The sequence below is a fragment of the Anser anser genome (genome assembly GCF_964211835.1).
Source record: "Anser anser genome assembly, chromosome: 27".
In the NCBI taxonomy this organism is placed as follows: Eukaryota; Metazoa; Chordata; class Aves; order Anseriformes; family Anatidae; genus Anser; species Anser anser.
The window spans coordinates 7,839,965-7,862,205 of NC_139748.1; the positions used below are offsets into that span (position 1 = coordinate 7,839,965).

Genomic DNA, 22,241 nt, shown 5'->3' on the forward strand with positions numbered 1-22,241 from the left:
CCTGCTGCCTGGTACAGACCTCACCAAACCATGGGGTGTTATATACGGGGTGACTTTTCATTGTTATCATCACAATAATGTAATACTTACCTCTTAGTCTCCACAAACCTCACTTTATGCGGCATGCTGGTCATATCCTTTGCTGGACTGCCTCTTCTCTTACATGTTCTGCAGCCGGCAGTAACTCATGAGTGATCTTACGGTGCCAAACCCTGCCTATCTCACTATCTTTCCAACTGCAGACCCAGACAACACAACTTGTAAGCAGCCCTACAAAAACAACCATATGCCTCTTTTTGTCCTCCTAGACCTCACCTTTCACAGCAGCCAAGTAACATCAAAGAGAAACAGAAGCCATGAGCAACACCACAGTAACAACCCAGAACTACAGAAAAAGTGGAGGGAAAATAGGGAATGAAAGAGGTGACAGAGAGTAAAAACTGCAGCAAGGAAGATAAATGACATTGATTCTTCAAAGGACCAGATGTGGGGTGGTACAGGGGTGAATCAGCATCGAGTACCTCTGGGTAGTCCGTGTTCCCCCATGGTGCATGAAGCATCTTTCCCTTGGGTGTGTTTTTACCGGGATCCCATTAGGCTTGTGCCCCACAGACCCATTGGAACAAGCTGGCAATTAGTGGAAAGGCTGAGGATGAAGTCCACAAAGACTTAATTCAGTCTCCCTGCCTTTTACACCCTTTTTCTTCATCAGAAGTGGTCACTGGAGGGGTGAAGCGGGTTGCATGGATGGTGCAAACTGGGGGATGATAGTCCCCACAGGGCCGGCCTGTGCACAAACAGAGCACAGCACTGTCTGCAACTGCAGATCAGGCAATTTTCACCTGTGCAAGTTTTGCTCCAAGTTAAGAAAAATAATTAAAAAAAAAAAAAAGAGGAGGGGAAGAAGAAGAAGAAGAAAAGGAAAACACAGTCCAAACTCTGCTTTGGCCAAACCTAGCCCTTTTAAGGAAAGAAAATTTCCCAGAGCCACACTTGACAAACCTGGAGGCCTGATCCTGCTCTCAGGAATGTCAATGAAAATCCAGAGCAGCTCTAATGGCTGCTGGGGGGGTGTTTATAGAAGCTAAGAGAGGCTTGAGCTTTGCAGAAAAGTTCCTGGTCTCCCCCCTGAGATGGCACAGAGCTCAAGCCAGAAGAGCTAGAGAGCAAGCTCCAGATTCAAAGGCAATAGTGGCAGAAAGATCCACCTCCCAGTTTCAAGAATTTGTCCTTTTTGCTGAGCCATGTTCTGGAAGCTTGAGCCCTATTTTTCTGCAAGCCATGTGGAACAAAACAGCTGCGTCCGTTGGCTGGATGGCTCTTACAGAGGTGCCAGATGTTTTGCTTAGGACACATCAGAAGTGTCCTTCCTGAGTTCAGACTTTCTCTGCTTTAAGGCTGCCCACTGCAGTCACTGGAGTCACATCATCGGCTTTGGCAATTTTCTTTCTTTTTTTTTTTTTTTTTTTGGTAGCAGCCCTCTGCCAGCAACTCCCACTGAAGCAATAGAGATTGTGAACAAAGAGAAGAGAAGGAAAGAAAGGTCTGCCTCTACCCCGGCCCCTATTTATGTAAATAATATGCAAGGAGAAAGCTGTACTGATGAGCAAAAAAGTGTTCCTGTCTCATTAGCATTAAAGGTCTGGATGTAAACTGTTGTGTAAGTGAGCTCCACTGCAGTTGGCATCCTGAAACATTTTGGGGCCAGATCCCAAGAATGACTGACTGCCCTGAGCTTCTGCTAATGGCAATGTGGGCATTTCAACTCCCAAACCAACTGCTGTGCATCATGAGAGCCACGGACACATAAGAAGTGGCCTCACAAATGAGATCTGCAGGCAAGGGCCGCAACACTGGTCTGCAACTCGCAGAGGCGTTGTGGGGCTGCACTCACCCCAAAAGGTGTTCAGTAACTGCTTTCAAAACCCCTGTCAGCATCTTCCTACATCTGCTCTGGCCCATTGCATGCTTTACCTTAGAGCCACACTATGGCTGTGCCAAATGGCAAGTGAATGGGAAGTTTCAGAACTGCACCCAAGCATCCCAACATCCAAACCCCAGTGCACAGGGCCACAAAGATTGCTGCTAGGCCCACAAGACACCCAACACCCAGCGGTGTTGGGCGGTAACTGAGACAATCTTGGGGATGTCCCCTGGAGCATGGCTGAAACAGCAGCTCATGGAGGCAAAGCTGAGTTCAAAGGCTTTGCTGTAGAGCTGCGTGTCACTTACTGAAAGAGAGCTTTTTTTTTTTTTTTTTTGACAAGGGAGGAGAAGGAGGAAACCAGGAGCAAGGAAGGAGGAGGAAAAATTTGGTGAAAGAGGAGGGATGGTTTCCATGGCTCCCAAGCACCTGTGTAGTGTGTAGCAGCTGTGGAGGAGGCAGGGGAACTCTGACCTGCAAACAAGCTGCTTTTGTTGCATCCCAAATAGGCCTAAATTAAGTTTGACAGAAAGAGGGCAGATTCACAGTCACTATGCACAAGCCCCCAAGCTCAGGCAGACCTGGAGAGCTTTGCTGCAGCGGTGCAGAACCTTTCTGGGCAACCAAGGAGAGGTATGAAGCCCTGTGAGGGTGCATGTGGTCAAGCAAATTGCCCTCTCCAACCACCCTGTGCCTTTGCCAAGCAGCTCCTTCCCAAGGGTGCCCAGCTGAAGCAATCTCCAAAGCCTGAATGCCACCATCACTGCATGACAAACAGCCTCCCTGCAGAGGACACTGGAGCACTACTTCATCCATCTTTACCCGCTGGAGCCAGTGGAGCCTCACACCCCACTCCTGGGTTTGCCCTGGCCATGCGCCCAGACCAGTGCACTGTGCCAGTGGAAAAAAAATGAGCTCGCTGCTAAACGGTTAACACTGACAAAACCAAATTGCAGGGGTTCCCTCATTCCCAGATCACTCCTGGTTTAATTCACCACCCACAAGAAAAAAATAAAAAAATCTTCTCCTCCACCCCAGCCTGGGCACCCACCCGGCTCTTTCTTCCTGTGCCAATTGCCTGCCTGGTGTGGCCAGCACAAAACACCCATGCCTGCTGGGGCTCAGTGCACAGGCTCCTACCACGTTTGCTGCGGCTGCCATGTTGAATTGCAAATCCGACATGATTCAACATATTTTTCCCCCCCTCAGTGGTTTGGAAGCACAAAGCATTCGCGTGACACACACCCAGCTCTGAGTGGCTCTTGGGGATGCCAGTGTCCCAGGCAGTAGGGTTAGGGTGGCAGGAAAAAACACCTCGAGTCCTGCTCCAAGCACTGCCCATAGGTGGATGCATGTCTGCTATACATCCCTCTTTCTAGATTGATTTAATAGTCAGATGTTTTAGCACCAAGGGCTGGGGGACTCAAAGGAAAGGGGTTTCGGGGAGAAGACAGGTTAACAGCAACAACAAAACGACTGAGTGACTGGAGGAATTAAATATTATTTCAAATCAAAGGCAAAAGAACCCCAACCAACCAACCAACCCACCAACCAAAAAAAAAACAAAAGCAAACCAAACCAAACCAAAAACAAATCAAAAGTGAGGTTCGATTTCGTACCAAGGCAGCAAGAGAGACGCACCGTGGAAGAGAGTGGTTTTGTTGTAGAGTGGCTGCTGGATTTAGCTCTGCTTATCCGGACAATCATCGGGGAAGGATCCTTTTCCGAGAAAGGCCAGTTTGAGTGAGACAGCTTTTTTTTTTTTTTTTTCTCTCTTCTCTTGCTCGCTCTCTCCCCTTTCCTTCTCCTCTCAGCTCAACGCCAAGAAATGGGCGGTGCCTGGATGCCAGGCTCCATCCGAACAAGACACCAAAGGCCAGGCTGGCACAAAGGCAAACTGGCAGGAATTCCTGCACTTGGCGCCGCACACCCACTTGCCTGCCACTCCGAAAAATTGCTGCCGACACTGCCCACCCTGAAAAGTTGCCCTGTTTGGTTTCAAAATGCCCCAAGGGGCACAAGGATGAAAAAAAAAGCTAAGACCTTCCTTCATGTAGATGCAGGTTAAACAAAAGGCCTGGGGATGTGGATATAATTCCTCCCCCCCCCCCCCCCCCCCGCCGACCCAATCCTCCTGCCTCATGCTCTCCGTCGCCAGCTCCCTTACCCGCCGACCCACATCCACACAGGTTACGCCCTAGGCGCCCTTCTGCCCAGGTTTGGCATGATGGGAGGCAATGGGTGCTTGAACAGGGACTCGAACACCCAACGTGAGAGAGACCCAGAGCAGGAGAAAAAAATAAAATAGCAAAAAAAAGAAAATAGAAAACAACCCACCCACTACAGAGGAAGCTTGGGAGCAGTTGCCTTCAGGGGGGCAGACTGTGGGTAGTTTGGGTTGCAGGGGATATTTTGTGCCTTTTTTTGCTGCTTTGAGCACATGGGTTGTGCTGATTACAAAAAGGGAGTCACAGTGGGTCGGGTAAGGCAGTGGGGAGGGGGGACAGACGGGTTGGTAGCACTACTGGGGAGATGCCAAAAACACAAAACAAAACACGTTTTCATTTTGCCTGCATCAGCCTGGCGGGAGAGGGGCAAGCGGCAGATGCACACTGCTGAGCAGCCACTGTGCTCCCCAGTGGGCCTGCAGCCCCAGCCCTCTGCGGCTGCCTCGGCTGCGTCCCCGCGCCCTCCTGGCTGGGCACGCCTGCCAAGTCCGTCTTGGCACGGCTCCCCCGGCTGCTCCGAACAAAGCCGTCACCCATCCCTGAGCAGGCACTGACAGTAAGCAAAGTGACAGGCACATCTTCTGCATGTTAATCCAAACGGCAAGAAGGCAAGTGAGCAGCGCCAGCCCCCCCCCACAACCACCCCCGGCCTGTACACCCCACCCTTGGCACCCATCGGCCTTGCGCAGAGCTGGTGAGGCCCCCGGGTGTGCCAAAGCCTCCCTTCAGCATGTTTAAATCAAAACAAACGGCTGAGCCACCCCAGTCGGCGGGCAAACAAGGCCACTCAGCTTCCGCGGTACCTGTTCCCGCTGTCTTCATCTTGCCTTGGACGTGTGACAAGAGCCAACTCGCCTCTGGTGGGCTCTCCGAGCTGCGGGTCTGTAACCCTTTGCAGGAAGTTGGCACCGATCCCAGGTAGGACTCGACTCCCACATTGCTTCCCCTGCTGCTGCTGCCGCCACTCCCGTCCCTCCCTCCACTCCCCCACCCATCCTGCCCCCAAGGCCCAGCGCGCCCCCAGACCCGTGCGCCCCACTCGCCTCTTCCGCGTCGTGCCGGGTGCCCACGGGGCTGCTGGCCAAGACACGCATGCACGCCCGCTCTTGCACACATACCCTTTAAGGATGACCTGGGCAACACTGAGAACAACAACTTCCTGCTCCGGCTCCCTAAAATGCCTGTTTCCATGCAGTGCGCTGAGACGGGGGGGAGCTGGGAGGAGGTTTGGGGGTTTGTCGTCATTGAATCATGCTTTTTTTTGTGACCATGTATTTTTTTGCCCAGCAGCCTGGACCCAACATGAGGGGAAGGGGGGCAAGAAATCAAATGGGAAGAGAATAGCTTCACATCGGCAGGACAATGCATGGGAAACGGGGAGATTAGCGTAGCTCTCAAAATCCATCTTGCCCGCCCTGTTTCTGAACCATTCGCCCCTGCGCCTCATCTTTTTAATACTCCCAGCTCCTGAATTATTCCAGTCCATGAACGGGAGGGAGCACACAGTCCAGAGTCCCTCAGAGCTGCCAAGAGCATTGCAACAGAAAAGAAAGAAAGCGCGAGGGGGAGAGCAAGGCAGAATCCTCACAATTGAGCAGCGAGAAGAGCAAAGAGAAATTAACATCCAATTACTGCCATGTTTAACAAGGGAGACAGAGGCGGCTGTTGTTTTATTGCCCTTTTCTTTTCAAGCACATCTGACAGGCAGCAGGAAAGGCACCCCTGCTCGAAGTGACGTCATCATATATATGTATTTTTCCTTTTCCCCTGTCTTTCCTCTTCCAAGTTTCACGGCAAGGTCTTTGCAACTTGGCCAGGGCAATTTGGGACTTTCTCACATTGGAGCTGCTGGCTCCCCCCTCTACCTCTGGCCTCCTTTCCCCCTCCCCAGCACCGGCTCTGGAAAACAAACACACCAACCGAGCCCAAAGTCTTTGTTCTTCCAAAAAAAGAAAAAAAAAAAACACAAAACATTCAGATAAACCCGGAGGGAGCCCAGAGGAGGTTTCTCGGCATGCACGGCTGAGCGTGAGTGTATGTCCGTCTCTCTCGCGTTCCTCTTCCGAGACAGCTCGCTTGGCTTGTAAAACTTTGCGGCATGTGACGCTGCTCCCAGCCTCCTTTGGCAGCGTGACAAGAACCACGCTGCTGGATCGGAGAGCGCAGGCGGCTTTTAAGGAAGAAACTCAATTCACCAAGATTAGAGAATTAGGACGTTTTAATCAAGGGACTACAAGGGGCTGCCAGTGGGTGGCTGGGAGGGACAGTGCCCGTGCAAGTGGCTGCATGGACGGCGGTGCCATCACCCCACTGTGGGGCCATACTGGGGGGAGAGGAGCTGAATCAAAATCGGGAAAGACTTTAACAATCTCAGCTCACCAAGTGCCCCTCCTCCCCCTGGGGCGGGGGGGCCACGGCACCATATAAGCAGGGTGGGAGGAAGGCACGTGGATCCAGGCAGCTGCGGAAAAAGGCATCTTGTCTGCCCAGGCAAGCCTCTGCCACTGCTGCCAGCTCCAGGCCTCTTCCTCTGAGACCCAGGTTCTCCTCACAGGGGATGAAACACAGCTGCAGACCTTGCATACAGGAGGGAATGGGGTGGTTTGGCTGGCCCAGTCCATGGATTTTCTCTAAAAAGGCTCTGCACAAAGCAAGAGGAAGTGTGGAAGGCAGCTCCACACCTGCCCAGGACAGCCAAGGTTCCGCATGCAGTTCTCCTCCTCTTCAAAGCTTCCAGCCATGGATGGAGACACCGTGACCAGCCTGGCAGGCCAGGCCACAGCTCCAGAGATTACCTGCTCTCTTACCTAGGACTCCATCTGTGCTGTTTGTGGTCTCTTCTCCTCACTGCCTGCTGGGATTGCCCCTGTTACAACCTTTGCCTGCTCCACCTGCACCCTGAGCAGGACCTGGCTCCATGTTCTCTGTAACCTCCTGCTTTGGGCGAAAGCCCTGCCAGTGCTACCCTGCTCCTCCCCGTCCATGTGCCAACCAGAGCTGAGCTAAGACAGTGGACAAGTCAGGGGCCACCATGCCACTTGCACCTGGGCTAGGTCTGAGTCCCCATAGTGAGCCTTTCCTGGCAGGACTGAGAAGCACCAGCTGGCTCTGCTGGGGTTATTATTATTATTTTTAAACAATTATTTGCCTATATGGAGCTGGCAGCCACTTTACTGACTGACACAGGGGTGAAGGGCACTGTACAGCCATTAGGAGAGGCGTGCCTGGCTGCTCTCTTCCTGGCTCCACAGTGGGAAGAGCAAACACTGGGGTGGGAGCTTTGTCTTAACTGAAGGGTCTTTAGGAGAGCAGGAGAGCTCTGGAGGGGGCAAGGGAAGAAGGAAGGTAAAATCATTGCAGCTGGTCTGAACTGAGCTGCGCCATCCCTGGCTTAACTAGCACCTCACTGCTTCACAAAGCCTGCAAGACCCACACATCCAGGCCACAAGGAGAGTTAGGGCAGCTTTGATCTGAGTTTCTCTCTCCCAGCTGTGATCCCTGCTTCCCTTCTCCCCTTGACACCTGGGAGCAGATGAGGGCAAAGTCCCGTCAATCTCTGCTTTCCACTGTTGGCTGATAAACTGCAAAGGCACAGAGAGGATGCAACCTCCACCCATCCCCTTTCTGTGTCAATATTTAAATGCAGGTTTGTTTCCTGGCTAGATAGGGGAGTGCCAGGACCATGCATGGGCAAGTGCCTGACTCCATCCTGGGTGCTGGACCCAAGCTTCTTTCCATGCCAGTTCATTTATTCTCCTGACTGCAGGTTTCACCCCTGAGCCCCTCTCCTGTAGAAGCAAGGCCCCAGTTCCTGTGAGCTGTGCTGCAGTGGCAATGGCTGCAGGGCTGGGTACCCACCAACAGGGCAGCAGTTAAAGGTGGGTGTGAGTGCCAAGCCAGAGCTTTCTCATTGCCTGCTCCTGGTACACGCACTGTCCCTGTGGTGGGACACCTCAAACGAAGCAAAGGACAAGAAAAACTAGGGTTAGAAAGAGGAAGTAAGGAAACATTTAATCATTGTATGAATGACAGCCCTTGCTCCAAGGTAAGCCTGAGGATCTGCATTACCTTGTATGTGCTACCTTGGGCCTTTGAAACCTGGTTTTCATTTAATTGACCAAAAGCTTACCAAGTAAGAATTGTGTGTCCTGCAAAGGTTGTGGGGCTCAGTGAACTGAGCAGGAATAGCAGGCTGGCTCTAATGCAGATTTAGGTGAACTGGTTAATGGAAATTGTACTTTTCAGTGCAGTGACTGCAACCAGGCTGTGTAGAAGGTGTAGGAGGCTTTTACAGGTTTTAGAGGTATATCATCAGCAGATGGTGGCCTTAAGTTTGAGGATAAAGGATAAAGTTCCTGAGCAGGTGTTGTGTGATCTAGGAGATGCAGTGCCTAATGGTGCAATAGGCAAGAAACCAACTAACGCATTAAGACAGGAGGGTGAGGCCCCTGTAAACAACACAGGGGAGGATAGAGGGGCTGAGCCCACCTGACAAGCTCAGACCAGGAGCAAAGGGTTTCTGTACCTTCCAGAAATGCTCCGGGACAGTTTTAACTACAAACACCTGCTTTATCACGTTTCAAGTAGCCATGACAGCTAAACAGTGCAGAGCCACAAAGATGATTAACTGAGTGGAGCATCTCCCTTAGGAGGAAAGGCTGGGGGAGTTGGGTCTCTTTAGCTTGGAGGAGACTGACGGGTGATCTTAATAATGTTTATAAATATGGAAAGGGTGAGTGTCAAGAGGACAGAGCAAGGCTCTTCTCGGTGACACCCAATGATAGAACAAGGGGCAATGGATGCAAGCTGGAACATAGGAGGTTCCGCTTAAATTTGAGACAAAACTTTTTCACAGTGAGGGTGACAGAACACTGGAACAGGCTGCCCCCGGGGGTTGTGGGGTCTCCTTCTCTGCAGACATTCAAAACCCAACTGGACGCATTCCCGTGTAACCTAATCTAGGTGTTCCTGCTTTGGAAGGGGGATCGCACTAGATGATCTTTCAAGGTCCCTTCCAATCCCTAACATTCTGTCATTCTGGGAAGACCACTGCTGTCTCCACCCTTGGTCCAGGTGCACCCAATGCGGTTTGCTCAGCCTAAAATTGCTGACCTTCCATGGAGCTGAGAAATATCAGTGGCAATCTGAGTTAGCAACAGCTGTTTCAGCCCCTACTTTTGGGGGGAGGGGAGGGGAGAGGATTGCTTATCTTAACTGGAAGCCTTTCCCAAGTGAGGGATCCTACTGTACAGAAGAAATCAACACTTCTAAAAAAAGAATCAATCAAGAAGAGATGTTTTATAGCTGTATTTTGGAGTATAGTTAAATACTCTTTGAGATAATCTCTGGTGTTAGGAGATAGGGCCATGCATTGAGTATTGTTAACGTAACACAAACTGTACATGAGGAAGGGAGGACAGACAGGACTGAATCCACAACACCAAAGGGAGCTAGTTTGGGGACTGCAGGTCCCACATGCACTGGTGCTGGCCCTTCCTCCTGCAGGCCTCAGCTTCGAGGTACAGATCAAGCCCCTCTGATAGAGGAAAATGCCCATGCAACAGCAGGTTGACATCCCGAAGGGACCAGGATAGGCTGCAATGCCCCAGCTGCAGCAGCAGCACATGGGAGCTTGCTCAGGGCCCCAAAACCTCTTCCCAGGGAGTGCAGTAACACACTGAACTGTGCAAAAGACTGCTTCATGGGGAGCTGGAGTTGGGGAAATCTGCCTGGCCGTGGTAGCAGCACAGACTGGTTAAAAAGCAACCCCTCCCCCCCCCAACAAAACCTCTGAAAGGGGAGCTGAGAATGAATGTTGCGCTGCTGTCACAGGTAAACTCTGATATGCAAAGGCAAGCCCTGCATGTGAGGAGTCCATGACCCCTGACTCCTTGCAAACCTTTGTCCAGCCTGAGGTTTACTCCTTCACTCCACAGTGAAAAAAAGGCAAACCCTTACATTTGCAGCACCAGGCCAATGCCACACAGCAACCCAGTGCTATCACATGGCTCTGTGTCCACCAGAGACATGGTGATGCTCAGGTTCGGCAGGAGTCCTGCCAGCTGGGAGATGTATCCTGAATGTGCCCTACCCAAAGTAGTCAGCATGTACAGTGAACATCCCTCCCCCAGTGCCTTCTCCGTGTTCAAGTTCTGCCACTGTCCTTGAGATAAGTCATACCTGTCTCTTAAGGACTGCATTGCTCTTTGTAGTGGGGCTGTTTCTCTCTTCTGTTTTGATATTACTTCCCTTCCAGGGGTACTCCCTAGTGTTCAGATACCCTCTAAACCTTAAGTATGGGTTTCAGGGTTGACCTTGCCCAGCATAAGCTACCTGCCAAACAAATAATTGCCCTCTCCAGAAGAGATGAGACAGGAGGTTGGCTGTGCTGTTGCTTTCTCAGCAAGGCAGCCTTTGATCTCTTGCTGCTTCTCAGCTCACACAGAACAAAGCAGTCTTTTGTCCCAGCATCTCAGGCTCATTTAGTACCTGGGCATTTTCTGGTTTCCCAGACTTCCTCAGTGACTCCAGACTCACAGCCCAGACCAAAGAACCAACTCTTCTATGCGCCCTGGTCAAGGCAGCCATGAGGATGGGACTTTGATCAAGCTGGAGCCTGAAACCAGATCTCTGCAGGTCAACTTGTTGCAGGCCTTGCTGAAGAGTGTCTTGTTCTGGCACCACAGCCTTTGGATCAAAAAGAACAAATATATATATATATGGAAAAATCTTAGGGTCTTTTGAGGAATCCAGGTTCATCGCCTCTCCCTGCAAGCTGGGGTCAGTCGATGGGGAAGCAGGCTGCTTGCACAGGCGCTCTGCGGAATAGCAGGCTGGAGCCACGGAACAGCTGCCCCTGAGGAGGAGAGCACTGGGGTTAGGGCAGCCACGCCGCAGTGTCGCCTCACTGCTAGACTAGCAGGGACGGAGTTGTGCCTGCTGCATGGCTGCAAACCCTTAGCACCCCTGGTTGCTAAGAAGGAGAAAGTGGGCCTTCAGCCTCATGAGCACTGAGGTCAGGTACTTCCAGCAAGGATGGCTGATGGAGAGGGGCAGAGCCATGGGGCTTTGCTGTGTGCAATGCCTTTGCTAAAAGATTGCAGGCTGCAAGCTCAGGTAACACAGGCACACTAAGCACTGTCACGCCTGGTACCAGAGCCATAACTGGAGGGATGGAGATAGTTACCGAGCACATAAAGGGTGCAGCACAGGTACTCATTGGGCAGTGCCAGAGCCCTCAGGAAAGAGCAGAGGGAATCCAAAGCCTGTGAGTACCCCACTCCCTCACCTGGGCACTGAGATACCTCCAGCAATGGATCCAGGACGTGAACACAGGAGCGTAGGGAGGGAGGCCAGCACGCAACCTGCATGGCAAAGAGAAATAGCCAAGATGGTCTGTGCAGATGTCATGTTATCCAGACAGAGATAAAACAAGCAGCGATGAGTGTAAATGAGTACACAGTGTCTGCACTGGGCTGAAGGCCAGATCACCAGCTTGTTACTTATACTGCAGCAGATCATGTCATTTATGGTCCCCCTGCCATCCAGCAGGACCTAGACTGGCTGGAGAGTTGGGCAGGGAGAAATTTAATAAAATATAATGAGGGCAAGTGTAGAGTCCTGCATCTGGGCAAGAACAACTCCAGACACCAGTATAATATAAGTTGGGGACTGCCCTGCTGGGGAGCACTGTAGGGGAAAGGGACCTGGGGGTCTTGGCAGACAGCGGGACGACCATGAGCCAGCACTCTGCCCTTATGGCCAAGAAGGCCAGTGGCATCCTGCGGTGTATCAGAAGGGGTGTGGTTAGTAGGTCAAGAGAGGTTCTCCTCCCCCTCTACTCTGCCCTGGTGAGACCACATCTGGAATATTGTGTCCAGTTCTGGGCCCCTCAGTTCAAAAAGGACAGGGAACTGCTTGAGAGAGCCCAGCGCAGAGCCACAAAGATGATTAAGGGAGTGGAGCACCTCCCTTAGGAGGAAAGGCTGGGGGAGTTGGGTCTCTTTAGCTTGGAGGAGACTGACGGGTGACCTCATTAATGTTTATAAATATGGAAAGGGTGAGTGTCAGGAGGACAGAGCCAGGCTCTTCTCAGTGACATCTAATGACAGGACAAGGGGCAATGGGTGCAAGCTGGAACACAGGAGGTTCCGCTTAAATTTGAGATGAAGCTTTTTCATAGTGAGGGTGACACTGGAACAGGCTGTCCCTGGGGGTTGTGGAGTCTCCTTCGCTGGAGACATTCAAAACCCACCTGGACGCATTCCTGTGTGACCTGATGTAGGTGTTCCTGCTCCACCAGGGGGATCGGACTAGATGATCTTTCAAGGTCCCTTCCAATCCCTAACATTTTGTGATTCTTTAATTTAATTACCCCTGGAGTGTACAAACAAGGTGCATTACCTGGATACATTAAGAGTGCAGGACTATGGGCTGTATCTATACCTTCAAGAAGGAGCAGATATCAAGACAGCATTATTGCAGTGGGTCGGATCCAGTCCGATTCCCATAAGCACATACACAGGAAGACACAAGCAGCAGTGGAATTGGGAAAGCAAGTTGGGTGAAGGAGGTATTACTGTCTGGTCCTGCCCCACCTGTGCCTGTCTCCCCTTGCTGCATTAAGAGTTTTGTTTTTCCTCATGCTGCTCCCTGGAGTCAGCATCCTCTCTTTGATCCCTTCTGCCTCTGGTCTAGTTTAGATCAGGCTGCCCCACCAGAACTCTCCCTATTCCTCTCCATTTGTGCTTTTATCCTGCTCTTGTCTGTGCCCTCTGATCTAAAATTTTAAGTAATCTGAGACAGGAAACCATATAGTTTATGGTTCTGCATGAAAGCTTTACAATCATTAGCAAAGGCTTCAGACAACAAGGGGCTGAAAGGAAGGGATAGAGTTAGATCTCAGTGTGACAGACATACCCACAGTTGTTCACTGCCATGAGGTCTCCCACGAGAAGGAATGGGTATGTCAGCATGCTCATAGCAATCTGAAAGCACAAAAAAACTGGTAACATCTCTACATGTTCATGCCAAAAACAGTAGTTCTACATTTTGTGTGTTAGCAAAGTTATCCTGGATACAAAGTACAGACTTCAAACGCACCTGCCTTTGTCCTCAGACCATGAGCTCTCACCCCATAGATAACAGGAAGCAAAGCAATGACATGGCAGTTGCCTACATACCCCCATCACAAATTTAGTGTAGCTCCGGATCACCGATGCCTGGCTGAACTGGAAAGAGAAACAAAAGCATTGTGGAGGAGGCAGATGCCACCAAGCTGTCCCTGTAGCTATGAGACATTTCTGTGAGCCTGAGATGATGGGCCTGGGGCACAGAAACAAGACAGAAAGCAATGGCTTAACCACACTACATCCCTGATGAGACTCAGGGAAGACATTTGCTATCAAACCTGAACCTCAAACTGCAGCTAGAACAGTGCCCTGATTAGACATGGTATATATAGCACTTTTACAGGACTTTATCCTAAACCCACTGTCTGTTTGTATTAAATTAGTCTCCCCTCCCCAATAACTCCTTACAACTCCGAGCGCTCTGTACGGACCCCCAAGCCCTCCATTGGGCACTTCCACTCACATTATCGTCCACTGCATAGGTGTTGATGAAGTGAGCCAAGAGATTGCAGCACCAGAGGAAGATGACATCCCCCAGGATGTGAGGGACTACACCACTGCAATGGCAAAAACATGGGCATGAGGTGCAGAAGGGTCCAAGTGCTGCCTTTGAGCCCTCCTTTCCTCTACCAGCATGAAGGAACCCTGCTCCCCAAAATGCATTTTTATTTAGGGAGAAGGGGAGACTTCAGGGAAGAGCTCTCCTGGCCTTCAGAAGCGGTTGTTTGTGCTGCTAGCTGCTCCAGCCAGGGGATGCTATGACTAGGAAGTTTTGGAGCTCTTGTTGGAGTATGACTCAGCCAAGTCCCCTTGTTCTACCCCAAATACCTTCTCAGCCCAGCTCCTGCTCTGAAACCCAGGCAAAACACAGATGGAGCAGGTTCCTGTTAAGCTTATTTTGCAGATGCTCTTCTGGATAAAGAATTAGAAGGTCATCTCTGATGACCACCTCCCTCTCCTTTTAGAAATTAAAATGGGGGGGGTAGGGGGGAGGGGAGGGGCTTCCTACCAAGTCTGCTCTAGTGCAAAGTGGGATTAACTGGCGGCAGCACCTTAGCCCCTCTGATCTTCCTAGTCTCCAAGTCCAGGCTGGGTCCCTGCTGCCACCTGGGAGCACAGAGACAGGGGTTGACTTGCTGCTTTGGCTTATCCCTCTCAAAACCCACTACTGAGATCCCAGCAGCATGAGCACCCCAGCTTCTGGCACTAAAACATTAATGAAGCATTTCTGAGCATTTGTCAGAGCCTCAGCAGCATCTGCTCTGCCAGCATATTCACCAAACCTCAGGCCTCCTACTTTGGCTTTGCAGTTGTTACACTGCAAAAGGATCCAGGTGTGTTTTAAACCTGTGTTTCACCAGATATATTAAGACAGTTCTTCTCAAAATAAGTCTAATAGGGGCTTATTAGAGACTTTGGGGCAGGGGATTAATTTTGTTTCCTGCCCTGATTGCTGCAGCAGCAGAACAGCAATTGGGACAGCATGCCTTGAACCAGCCTGCTCCGCCTGCTTGGTTTTTACAGTTTTTGGAGACAACCTGTGTATTGCCAAGGCCCAGGCAGCTCTAGAGATGCAGCCAAGGTCTTGGGACCAGGCACAGCACACATGTTCAACAGATCTGCTGATTTAAGTCAGACTTGATACATGACAGTAAAAGGCAGGACAAAGAAATCAAAGCTGTCTGGTCCCAGGGATTGTCTGCTTTGCATTCAGCCTGTGTAACAACAACAAAAAATAATAAAAATCCCTCATCTAACTCAAAGTAAAGTCTTAAGAAGATTCCTGAACTACCACTGATACAACAGAGACTTAAGCAACTCCAGAAACAGAGGGGTGGTCCAGGATTGTGCCATGCCAGGCTTGTAAGTAAAGCCTCACCCATCTGTTGATACAGAATCAGACCACTTGTTCCATTTGCAATAAGGATCATACCCGTCTCTATCCCCAGTCATCCAAGTAATGATGAATGTTGGGTTTGTGCTTAAAGGATGGCTGGAGAACAGGGGTCTGAGAGCTGCAAAAGGGGACCAAGAAGAAATTAACTTGCACTACAGCTCTCACACCTGATGAGATGTCCAAGGACATTTGGATGAGGAACAAATTCTTAGAAGACAACAAGTCATTAAAAAGCTCAGAGCAGAAGACCAATGAGGAAGCCTGTATGACGTACAGCAACGTGACCTACTTGCTTCATGCAACCCAGCAGGAGAAACTCCAGTGTGGGGCCGGGTAGAACAAGCCATCTTTGAACTGACCATGTGCAGCAATTTCAGTGCCCATTTCAGAGTCCATAGAACATCATTCTGGTCTGCTGGCTGCAGGAGACTGCTAAGATATCAGGGGAATTAAGAAGTCCACTCATTGAAATGTCTTTCTCCAGCTGGTCAAGCACCCAGAATGAGAATGTGCCAATATTATACTATGGCTGTGTAGAGGTTGTCAGACCATGAGAAATAAGTGCTCCTCAATGATTTTAGGGGAATGGACGTGTTTGGATTTAATTAGAAGTGCTGAGAGCAGAACAGCAACAGTTTGGTCTTACAAATGTAGTTTGTGTTCCTCTTACTGTAGTGTGATTACCTAGCTGAGTTGTAGAGCATGTATAAATTCAGAGCCCTCCTGAGACATTCTGGGTTATGTTAAAGCCTTTCTTGTTAACTGTTAAGTTTAATTAGGCTACCAAGTGTTTATTGTATACGGAGGAAGAGAACACAGCTGGCTCTTTTCACAGACTGTTTTCTAGGGAGTTGGAGGAAAGAGGAGCTCAGCAAGAGCACATGGAACATCCTGGAGGAAGCTGTATTTAATGGAGATCTGGGGCTGCAGATCCTGAAGAATAGCTGTAAACCACAAAAGATACGGTGACACTTGATTGACAAGGTCTCTACAGACCTCTGGCCCTTTCCCCTTGGGGAAGAACAGAGTGAGACCCCCTGTGACTGCTCATCCTTTCCTGATGCATTTATATTTAATCTGGAAGCCCAGATTTTGTGATTCCAAAGCCAAATATTTCAGGCCTGAAAGCCCCTCCTGAAATTTTGGAGCTGCCTTTACTATTATTGACATAATAAAGCAAGTTACCTCTCCACTGGGAACAGAGGCAGCAGGTAGTTCTGTTTATATAGATGTGAGAAAAAGTCAAGAAGTGTTAATAAAGGGTTTAAAAAAAGGTGTCTGCTAGGCTTTCACTTTAGTGATGCTGTCAATTCACCACGCTTTGTAAGTGCAGTCTGAGCTCCTTCAGGCAAGCTGGTCCAGGCAGTAATGCTGCCGCACTATGCAGTGTCCTGCTCCTGCTGTACAGACAAACCTGTTGCCAGAGCAAAGCACCTACTCATTACAAGCACCCATGGTGCTCTGCTGAGGAATGTACTTCTTATCCAGGGCCTGGCTTTTATTTCAACAAAGGGCCTCATTGTTGCACTTGATCTTGGTGCCTGTTGCACAAACAAATGCTTTAAATGCTCCTTCACTGAAACACATAGAAGTACAAGGGAAAAAGAAAGGTAAGAAAAAATACAGTTTTCCCTGGGCTCTGAAAAGTTGATTGAAGATAAGGTCTGAGGCAAACTTAATGGTCCAACTGCAGCTCTGTCAAAGCCACAGATTTAATCTGTGCTCATGGGAGTGATGTGAGAGTCCTACAGTCAGACAAGGTTTCAGGGAGGAGGGAGCTCAGCACAACTCCTTTCAGTGAAGTTGGAATCATAGCCAGGAGAGCCATTGGCATCTTCTGACTACAGGAGACGGTATTTAAACAACTCACGTACACGAAGAATCCCAGAATCCCTTCTTCCTTAAATATCCTGACGATGGCACTGAACACACCGCTGCCAAGAAAGGAAAAGAACAAGCTTGCAGAGGTTGCTCCGTCTCTGTCCTGCACAGCTTCATGTGGCCATAGTAAAGTCCCCCCACAAGTCACCCTGCCATCAATGTAGCAGGCAGCATCATTCTGATCCTCAACTCATGAAGAAGAGTAGTGTCTGTGCTCTGCCAATCTGCAATAACTCCAGGACTCAACTTGCCGACATCTATGTTTAAATGCTGAAGCTAGAAGAGCTCTGATTGGCTTTGTGTGAGTGGGTAAGTGTGCCACAACAATGGCATGTAAAGTGCTTTGATTAGGCTGATTCTTCTGCTGTGCCCCTGGGAGCTGGTGAGAGCTGGTGACGTGTTAGCTGCAGTTATGCCCAGTACACTTTCAGGTGGCTGCATGTATGGTTCTGCCCTGCAGAGGGGCAGGTACTACTGAAAAAGGCTTGGAAAAATCATGCGGACTACAGGAGGGCTGCAGCAATGCTTTGTATTATGTATTCCACCCTATTCTGTTTTTTTGATGGCTTCCCCTTCTATTAACATATGAAGCAAAAAGGCAGAAAGCTCACTAAGTAATCAGCAAGGTGCACTGCAGCCACCAAAACACCCATTGGCACAAGGCTGAACTGAGAGGCGTGTGAAGGGACAAAGTCCAGCCTTCCCACATCCCTTCACCCCATGCTCATCCAACCTCTATCCACAGCTCAGATTTACTTTTCAGTCTCCCAAACCTCCTGGGTCACCATATCCCCCACTGTGTGGGAACATCAGGCATGCCTGACTCCGGGACTCGTGCTTCTGTGTGCCCACACTCTTCATTCAGAGCTGCAGCCATTCACCTGTATTTGACTTCCCGGCCTATGAACTGGACCATGCAGCGCATAGAGATCACTAGGAGAACAGAAACATAAGCTGACAAACAAATCGAGTTTGAGTTGTGATGGAGGTGAAGGAAAATGCAACCCGATCCTTCTGCCACCCCTTTTCTCCTCTCAAATCAGCTCCTCTCAGTGGTCCTCATCACTGCAAGGCTCATTAGAAAACAGTGCTTTCCCTTAGTTTCTAAGTGGAGGGAGGGATTTCTGGCCCCAACACCAATGGGACCTCTATAACAAACTCTAAGATGAGTGAGAAGAGACCACCTCACTGCTCATTTGGGTTAGTCCCTGAAGGCCAGTCTGAGTATCAGCCTTCCCAAGAGACCACTTGGGACCCACATCTATTCTGTGGTTTCATACAAAGCCACTTCTGATAGAAAACCACATCAAGTACACAGGATTTTGGAAGTGATCCTCAGCCAGGGAAGGATTCCTCAATCTGGAGAGGACAGCCAGGCAGAGGGACAGGACTCACCATGCAGTGGATGTGACACGACCCGAGACACACACTGCATCATCATCTCGTGAGATGTCTGGGAAAGGGAGAAAACGCCACAGCTGTGTGAAAAGCTCCACCTGCACAGATCAGGCCCTTTCCTTTAGTGTAGGAAAGCCCACTTCAGGTCCCAGACCTGTTTTTAAATCTGTTTTTCATGGTAAACCTCTATTTCTATGAAATATTCCACATCCGGACCCAATGGCTACTAAATACTTCAGTGTTTTTACCCAGAGTTTCCCTCCAAGTAATTTCACCCACAAGCCACAGTTTAAGCTTCCTTTGCTCTCTGGGCACATTCCCAGTGTGATCTCCCTAATCACTCATTAACATGCAATATCCATTTCTCACCTCTTTCACCACTTTCCTAAGGGAAGTCTTCATATCATCCTTGTTAGAAACATGCTCCATGTCCTCCAGTGGAAAGGCCTGAGCAGGAGAGAAGAAACATATGGCCAAAACTGATAGAGATGCTGACCCACAAGCCCTTGATTTCTGAGGACTGGAAGGAAACCATGAGCAGTTGTGCTCTAAACTACAGGAGAAAAACAGGCAAGGAGGAAGACAGCAGAAGGAAGGATGGAAAGTAAAACCGAGGAAAACTACCATGAGACTGCTTGTAAAAGATAAAAGGCAAGTGACTGGTCAAATTCAAGTAAGATTCTTTAGAAAGTAAGTTCTGGGGATATGGACACTGTTTTCCTTCTGTCCTGGAGGACTATTTAGAGCCATCAGGTGGTGGAGTGGAATGGGTACTTTAATCCTCCATGTTCGGTCACGGCTGGGTGCAAGCACATGCAGGCTCTGTTGCTCTTCTCCAGTAGCACTGTCTGCCCCAGCAAGATGATTTATGGAGAGAGAAGCCGACCTTTACCTTCTTCACGCTTCCCCTGGTGATGGTCGATAAAGTGCTTGAGATGAGGCGAGGAGTAAGACCGCGGAAGAGGCCTCTTCTCCCATCCACTTTCACAATGTGTCTGGCTGGGTAAGAAAAGACCAGGCTGCTGTCAGCTGGGATACAGCCGACCTGTGGAAAGCACCCTGCCCCACTTCAGTATTCAGCTGAAACCACGCCGGACCTCTGGAAGTCACAGCAACTGCTCTGCGGTCCTGCCATAACTGTTTTATTATAAAAGCTCTAAATAAATTTCTTATAGGTTGCAAAGAAACCTTAACTATTCTTTGTCACATCTGTCTAAACTGGAAGGATGAGTGCATCCTTTGACTGTTTTTGCTTACCTGAAAGGGCTACACGGCAGTCTGGACTGAACTAAGGTAGGGTGGGATAATCTCTTGTGCTGTGTGTTGTAACCTTCTCCCTCTGCCCTGAAGGGTCAGAGTCAGGGTAAATACAGACCTTGCAAAGCAAGGTTCTGCTCCTGCCCTGCCACCTTCTCCCAGACAGGTTTCCAGACAAAAAAAAGCCAAAGGAGCCGATCTGTCCCTGGTATAACAGGGTGGAATACAACCCACTGTGAGCTTGCAGGTACTGACTGTTCCTGCTCCCCATCTTCTGCTTTCCCGAGTGAAGGCAGTGCCCATCTCCCTCACCCAGTGCTGTAAATCTATTTGGAAAATGCATCATCTTCCAAAGCACAGCACTGGAGACTTTCTAGCTCTGGTTGTCCCAGCTTGCAGTGTTTTTGTACTGCTCCTGCTCTTGGCTCCTCACCCTCAAGTACTGCTGTCTGATTTTGGGATTGGCCCCATTTGACTCTCAGGGCTCACCTTCCCCAAAGCTCCGCACACCTGTGAAAGTAGGCCCTACTTTCAGGCAGTATTCACCTGCCTCTCCCATGCTGCAGCCACAAAGAGAGAAATATATTACCTTCCCCTTTCATGGTATTTTTGTCCCTTTAGGGCTCCACCTACAATACAAATGAGCTGGGCAGGAGGCCAAGTTATTGCAGTGCTGTTTTGTAGAAAAGAAACACAATGCACTATCTCTAATACATGCAAAACCCTCCACCAACAAACCCACACCACACAAACCCCCACTGCACCCTCAGCTATGGAAACAAGCCAGTGCAACATGCCACAGGAGTGGGATGCAGTCTGGGCCACCACCTCCTTGTCCCTGCCTCATAACAACAGGTACATAAATCTGATGGCTGTGCAACTGGTGGTAGCATATAATGTCTCACTGCAGCCTCAGAATGAGACCAAGAGTGCAGCTGGGAAGGTGGAAGAGCAGCTGGAGGCTGGGTCCAGCATTGCACTCAGCGTGTGTGGGCTGGCCTGGAGGAACACTCACCGTAGGTGAAGAAGCCAGGCAGGTACAGTACTTTCTTTCCCAGCACGTTTCTTCCAATGGTTGGAGGTAGTGGCTCATGCCCAACCTGCAGGAGAAACCCCATGAGCAGGTTCCCAAAGCAGTTCCGGCATTCCTGAACCTAACAGACCACATGGCCTTGATTCCGCCTTCCTGAGATGCTGAAGGGCCATGTCCCACTCAGTTACCATATGATAGATGGGGGTCCCATGACATGGGCAGTCCCCTTCCCATTAAACAGGGTCTCTGGAGAACGGGGGTCCTCATCCCTCTCATTTTATAGTAGTTCCCACTACAGAGAGGTTCTCAGGATACTGTGGATCCTCAACCCCCCATTATAAAGGAATGTCTCATCTTTTATTATATAGGAGTCCCCACTGCATGGGTATCCTCACCTGTGCCATTTTATATGGGTCCCCACCTGCTGTCATATAAAGAGGTCTCAATTCCTCTCTTTTAAAGAAGTCCCCACTGCACATTTGGGTCTTTGTCCCTCCATTCTATATGATTTTCTATTCCCTGTCCTATAGAGAGTCCCTGTCACTGAAAGTATTCTCATCCTCCTAACATATAAGGCTCCCTATGTTATAGGTACCTTCATCCTCCCAATTATGTGTAGGTCCCCCACTCTAACATAGGGATCCCCCTTAGAGAGGGTGCCATCCTCTGTTATACAGGTGGACCCTGGGCGATGGGGACCCCTCCTTACCCCATTATACAGGTGCCGCTTTCCCCCATTATCTAGGTTAACTATACACACAAGATGCCCTTATCCCCTCAGTCAAACAGCGGTCCCCCTCCCCTGTCATACAGAGGTCCCGTTATAACCCTGGTACCCGCGGGGTTTGCCCTCCCGCGGCACCCGCTGAGCGCCCTGCCATGACACGGGTACTGCCCAGCGCCCCGCTCCCGTTCACACCGCGGTCCCCGTCGCCCGGAGGCCTCCGCTGGGTCAGTACAGCGCCGTCCCTCCTTACACGGGGTGTCCTCATCCCCCCGTGTCGGGGGTCCCTCCTGCCCCGTTACCGGGGGTCCCGGTGCACGGGGCACCCCCTGCCCCGCCACACAGGGGGCCCGGCACCCCCCCCTCACACAGGCCCCCCTCGGACCCCTCCACGCGGGGGTTCGCCCCTCACCGCCCCGCCGCCAGCCCCGGACCTGGACAAGCAGCTTGACGTAGAGCAGCGGGTGGCTGGCAGCGGCGAGCCCGGCGCCCAGCACCACGAACAGGCCCTCGGCGCCCTCGGCCCGGCCCGGCCCCGGCCCCGGCCCCGGCCCCGGCCCGGGGCCGCCGGCAGGGGGCGTCCGCCCCTCCGGGGGCAGCGGCGCCGCGTCCGCCATGGCCCCGCCGCCACCGCGCGTGCGCCGCGCGGACGTGTGCGGGGAGGGGGGAGGGGGAGCGCGCGGGCGGGACCATGGCAGGAGAGGCGGAGGGGTCGCGGGCGGGACCATGGGGGAGTGGGGGGGGCAACGCGGCGGAGGCTCGGCAGCG

General features: G+C 50.7%; 1 protein-coding gene and 2 long non-coding RNA genes across 5 annotated transcripts in view; 1 reads left to right on the forward strand and 2 right to left on the reverse strand.

Annotated features, from left to right (window-relative positions):
* Positions 1 to 4,029, reverse strand: part of LOC310887197 — a 20,959-nt gene extending 16,930 nt beyond the window's left edge. Inside the window, exon 1 of the long non-coding RNA XR_014575687.1 lies at positions 3,544 to 4,029. This is a non-coding gene — a long non-coding RNA (uncharacterized lncRNA). The remainder of the gene's footprint in view (positions 1 to 3,543) is intronic.
* On the forward strand, positions 4,028 to 10,078 carry LOC310887198. Its single transcript, XR_014575688.1, has 2 exons — positions 4,028 to 5,070; positions 5,443 to 10,078. It is a non-coding gene; the product is annotated as an uncharacterized lncRNA (long non-coding RNA).
* MTCH1 (mitochondrial carrier 1) lies at positions 9,445 to 22,216 on the reverse strand. Of its 3 annotated transcripts, none has more exons than XM_083812882.1 (12): positions 21,908 to 22,216; positions 20,732 to 20,816; positions 19,352 to 19,458; positions 18,829 to 18,906; positions 18,457 to 18,514; positions 17,943 to 17,994; positions 17,055 to 17,114; positions 13,747 to 13,840; positions 13,335 to 13,382; positions 13,072 to 13,139; positions 11,441 to 11,516; positions 9,445 to 11,008 (listed from the first exon to the last, which is right to left on the reverse strand). In XM_083812882.1, exons 1-12 carry the CDS (start codon positions 22,199 to 22,201, stop codon positions 10,934 to 10,936), a joined length of 1,095 nt encoding a protein of 364 aa, XP_083669008.1. In that variant the 5' UTR covers positions 22,202 to 22,216; the 3' UTR covers positions 9,445 to 10,933. The 3 variants fall into 3 exon arrangements, with proteins under 3 accessions (XP_083669008.1, XP_083669007.1, XP_083669006.1); XM_083812881.1 differs by lacking the exon at positions 17,943 to 17,994 and adding an exon at positions 14,336 to 14,390 and having other exon boundaries at positions 21,908 to 22,114; XM_083812880.1 differs by having other exon boundaries at positions 17,943 to 18,015; positions 21,908 to 22,113.
* Positions 22,217 to 22,241: the final 25 nt, after the last annotated feature.

Excerpts from the sequence above, each read along its gene's own strand:
- MTCH1 (XM_083812882.1), bottom strand. The coding sequence starts at position 22,201 with ATGGTCCCGCCCGCGACCCCTCCGCCTCTCCTGCCATGGTCCCGCCCG. Across the intron at positions 20,817-21,907 it reads ACGTCAAGCTGCTTGTCCAG|GTTGGGCATGAGCCACTACC; the intron begins GTCCGGGGCTGG and ends TTTCTCCTGCAG. Across the intron at positions 11,517-13,071 it reads ATGGCAGTGAACAACTGTGG|GTTGCGTGCTGGCCTCCCTC; the intron begins GTATGTCTGTCA and ends TTTGCCATGCAG.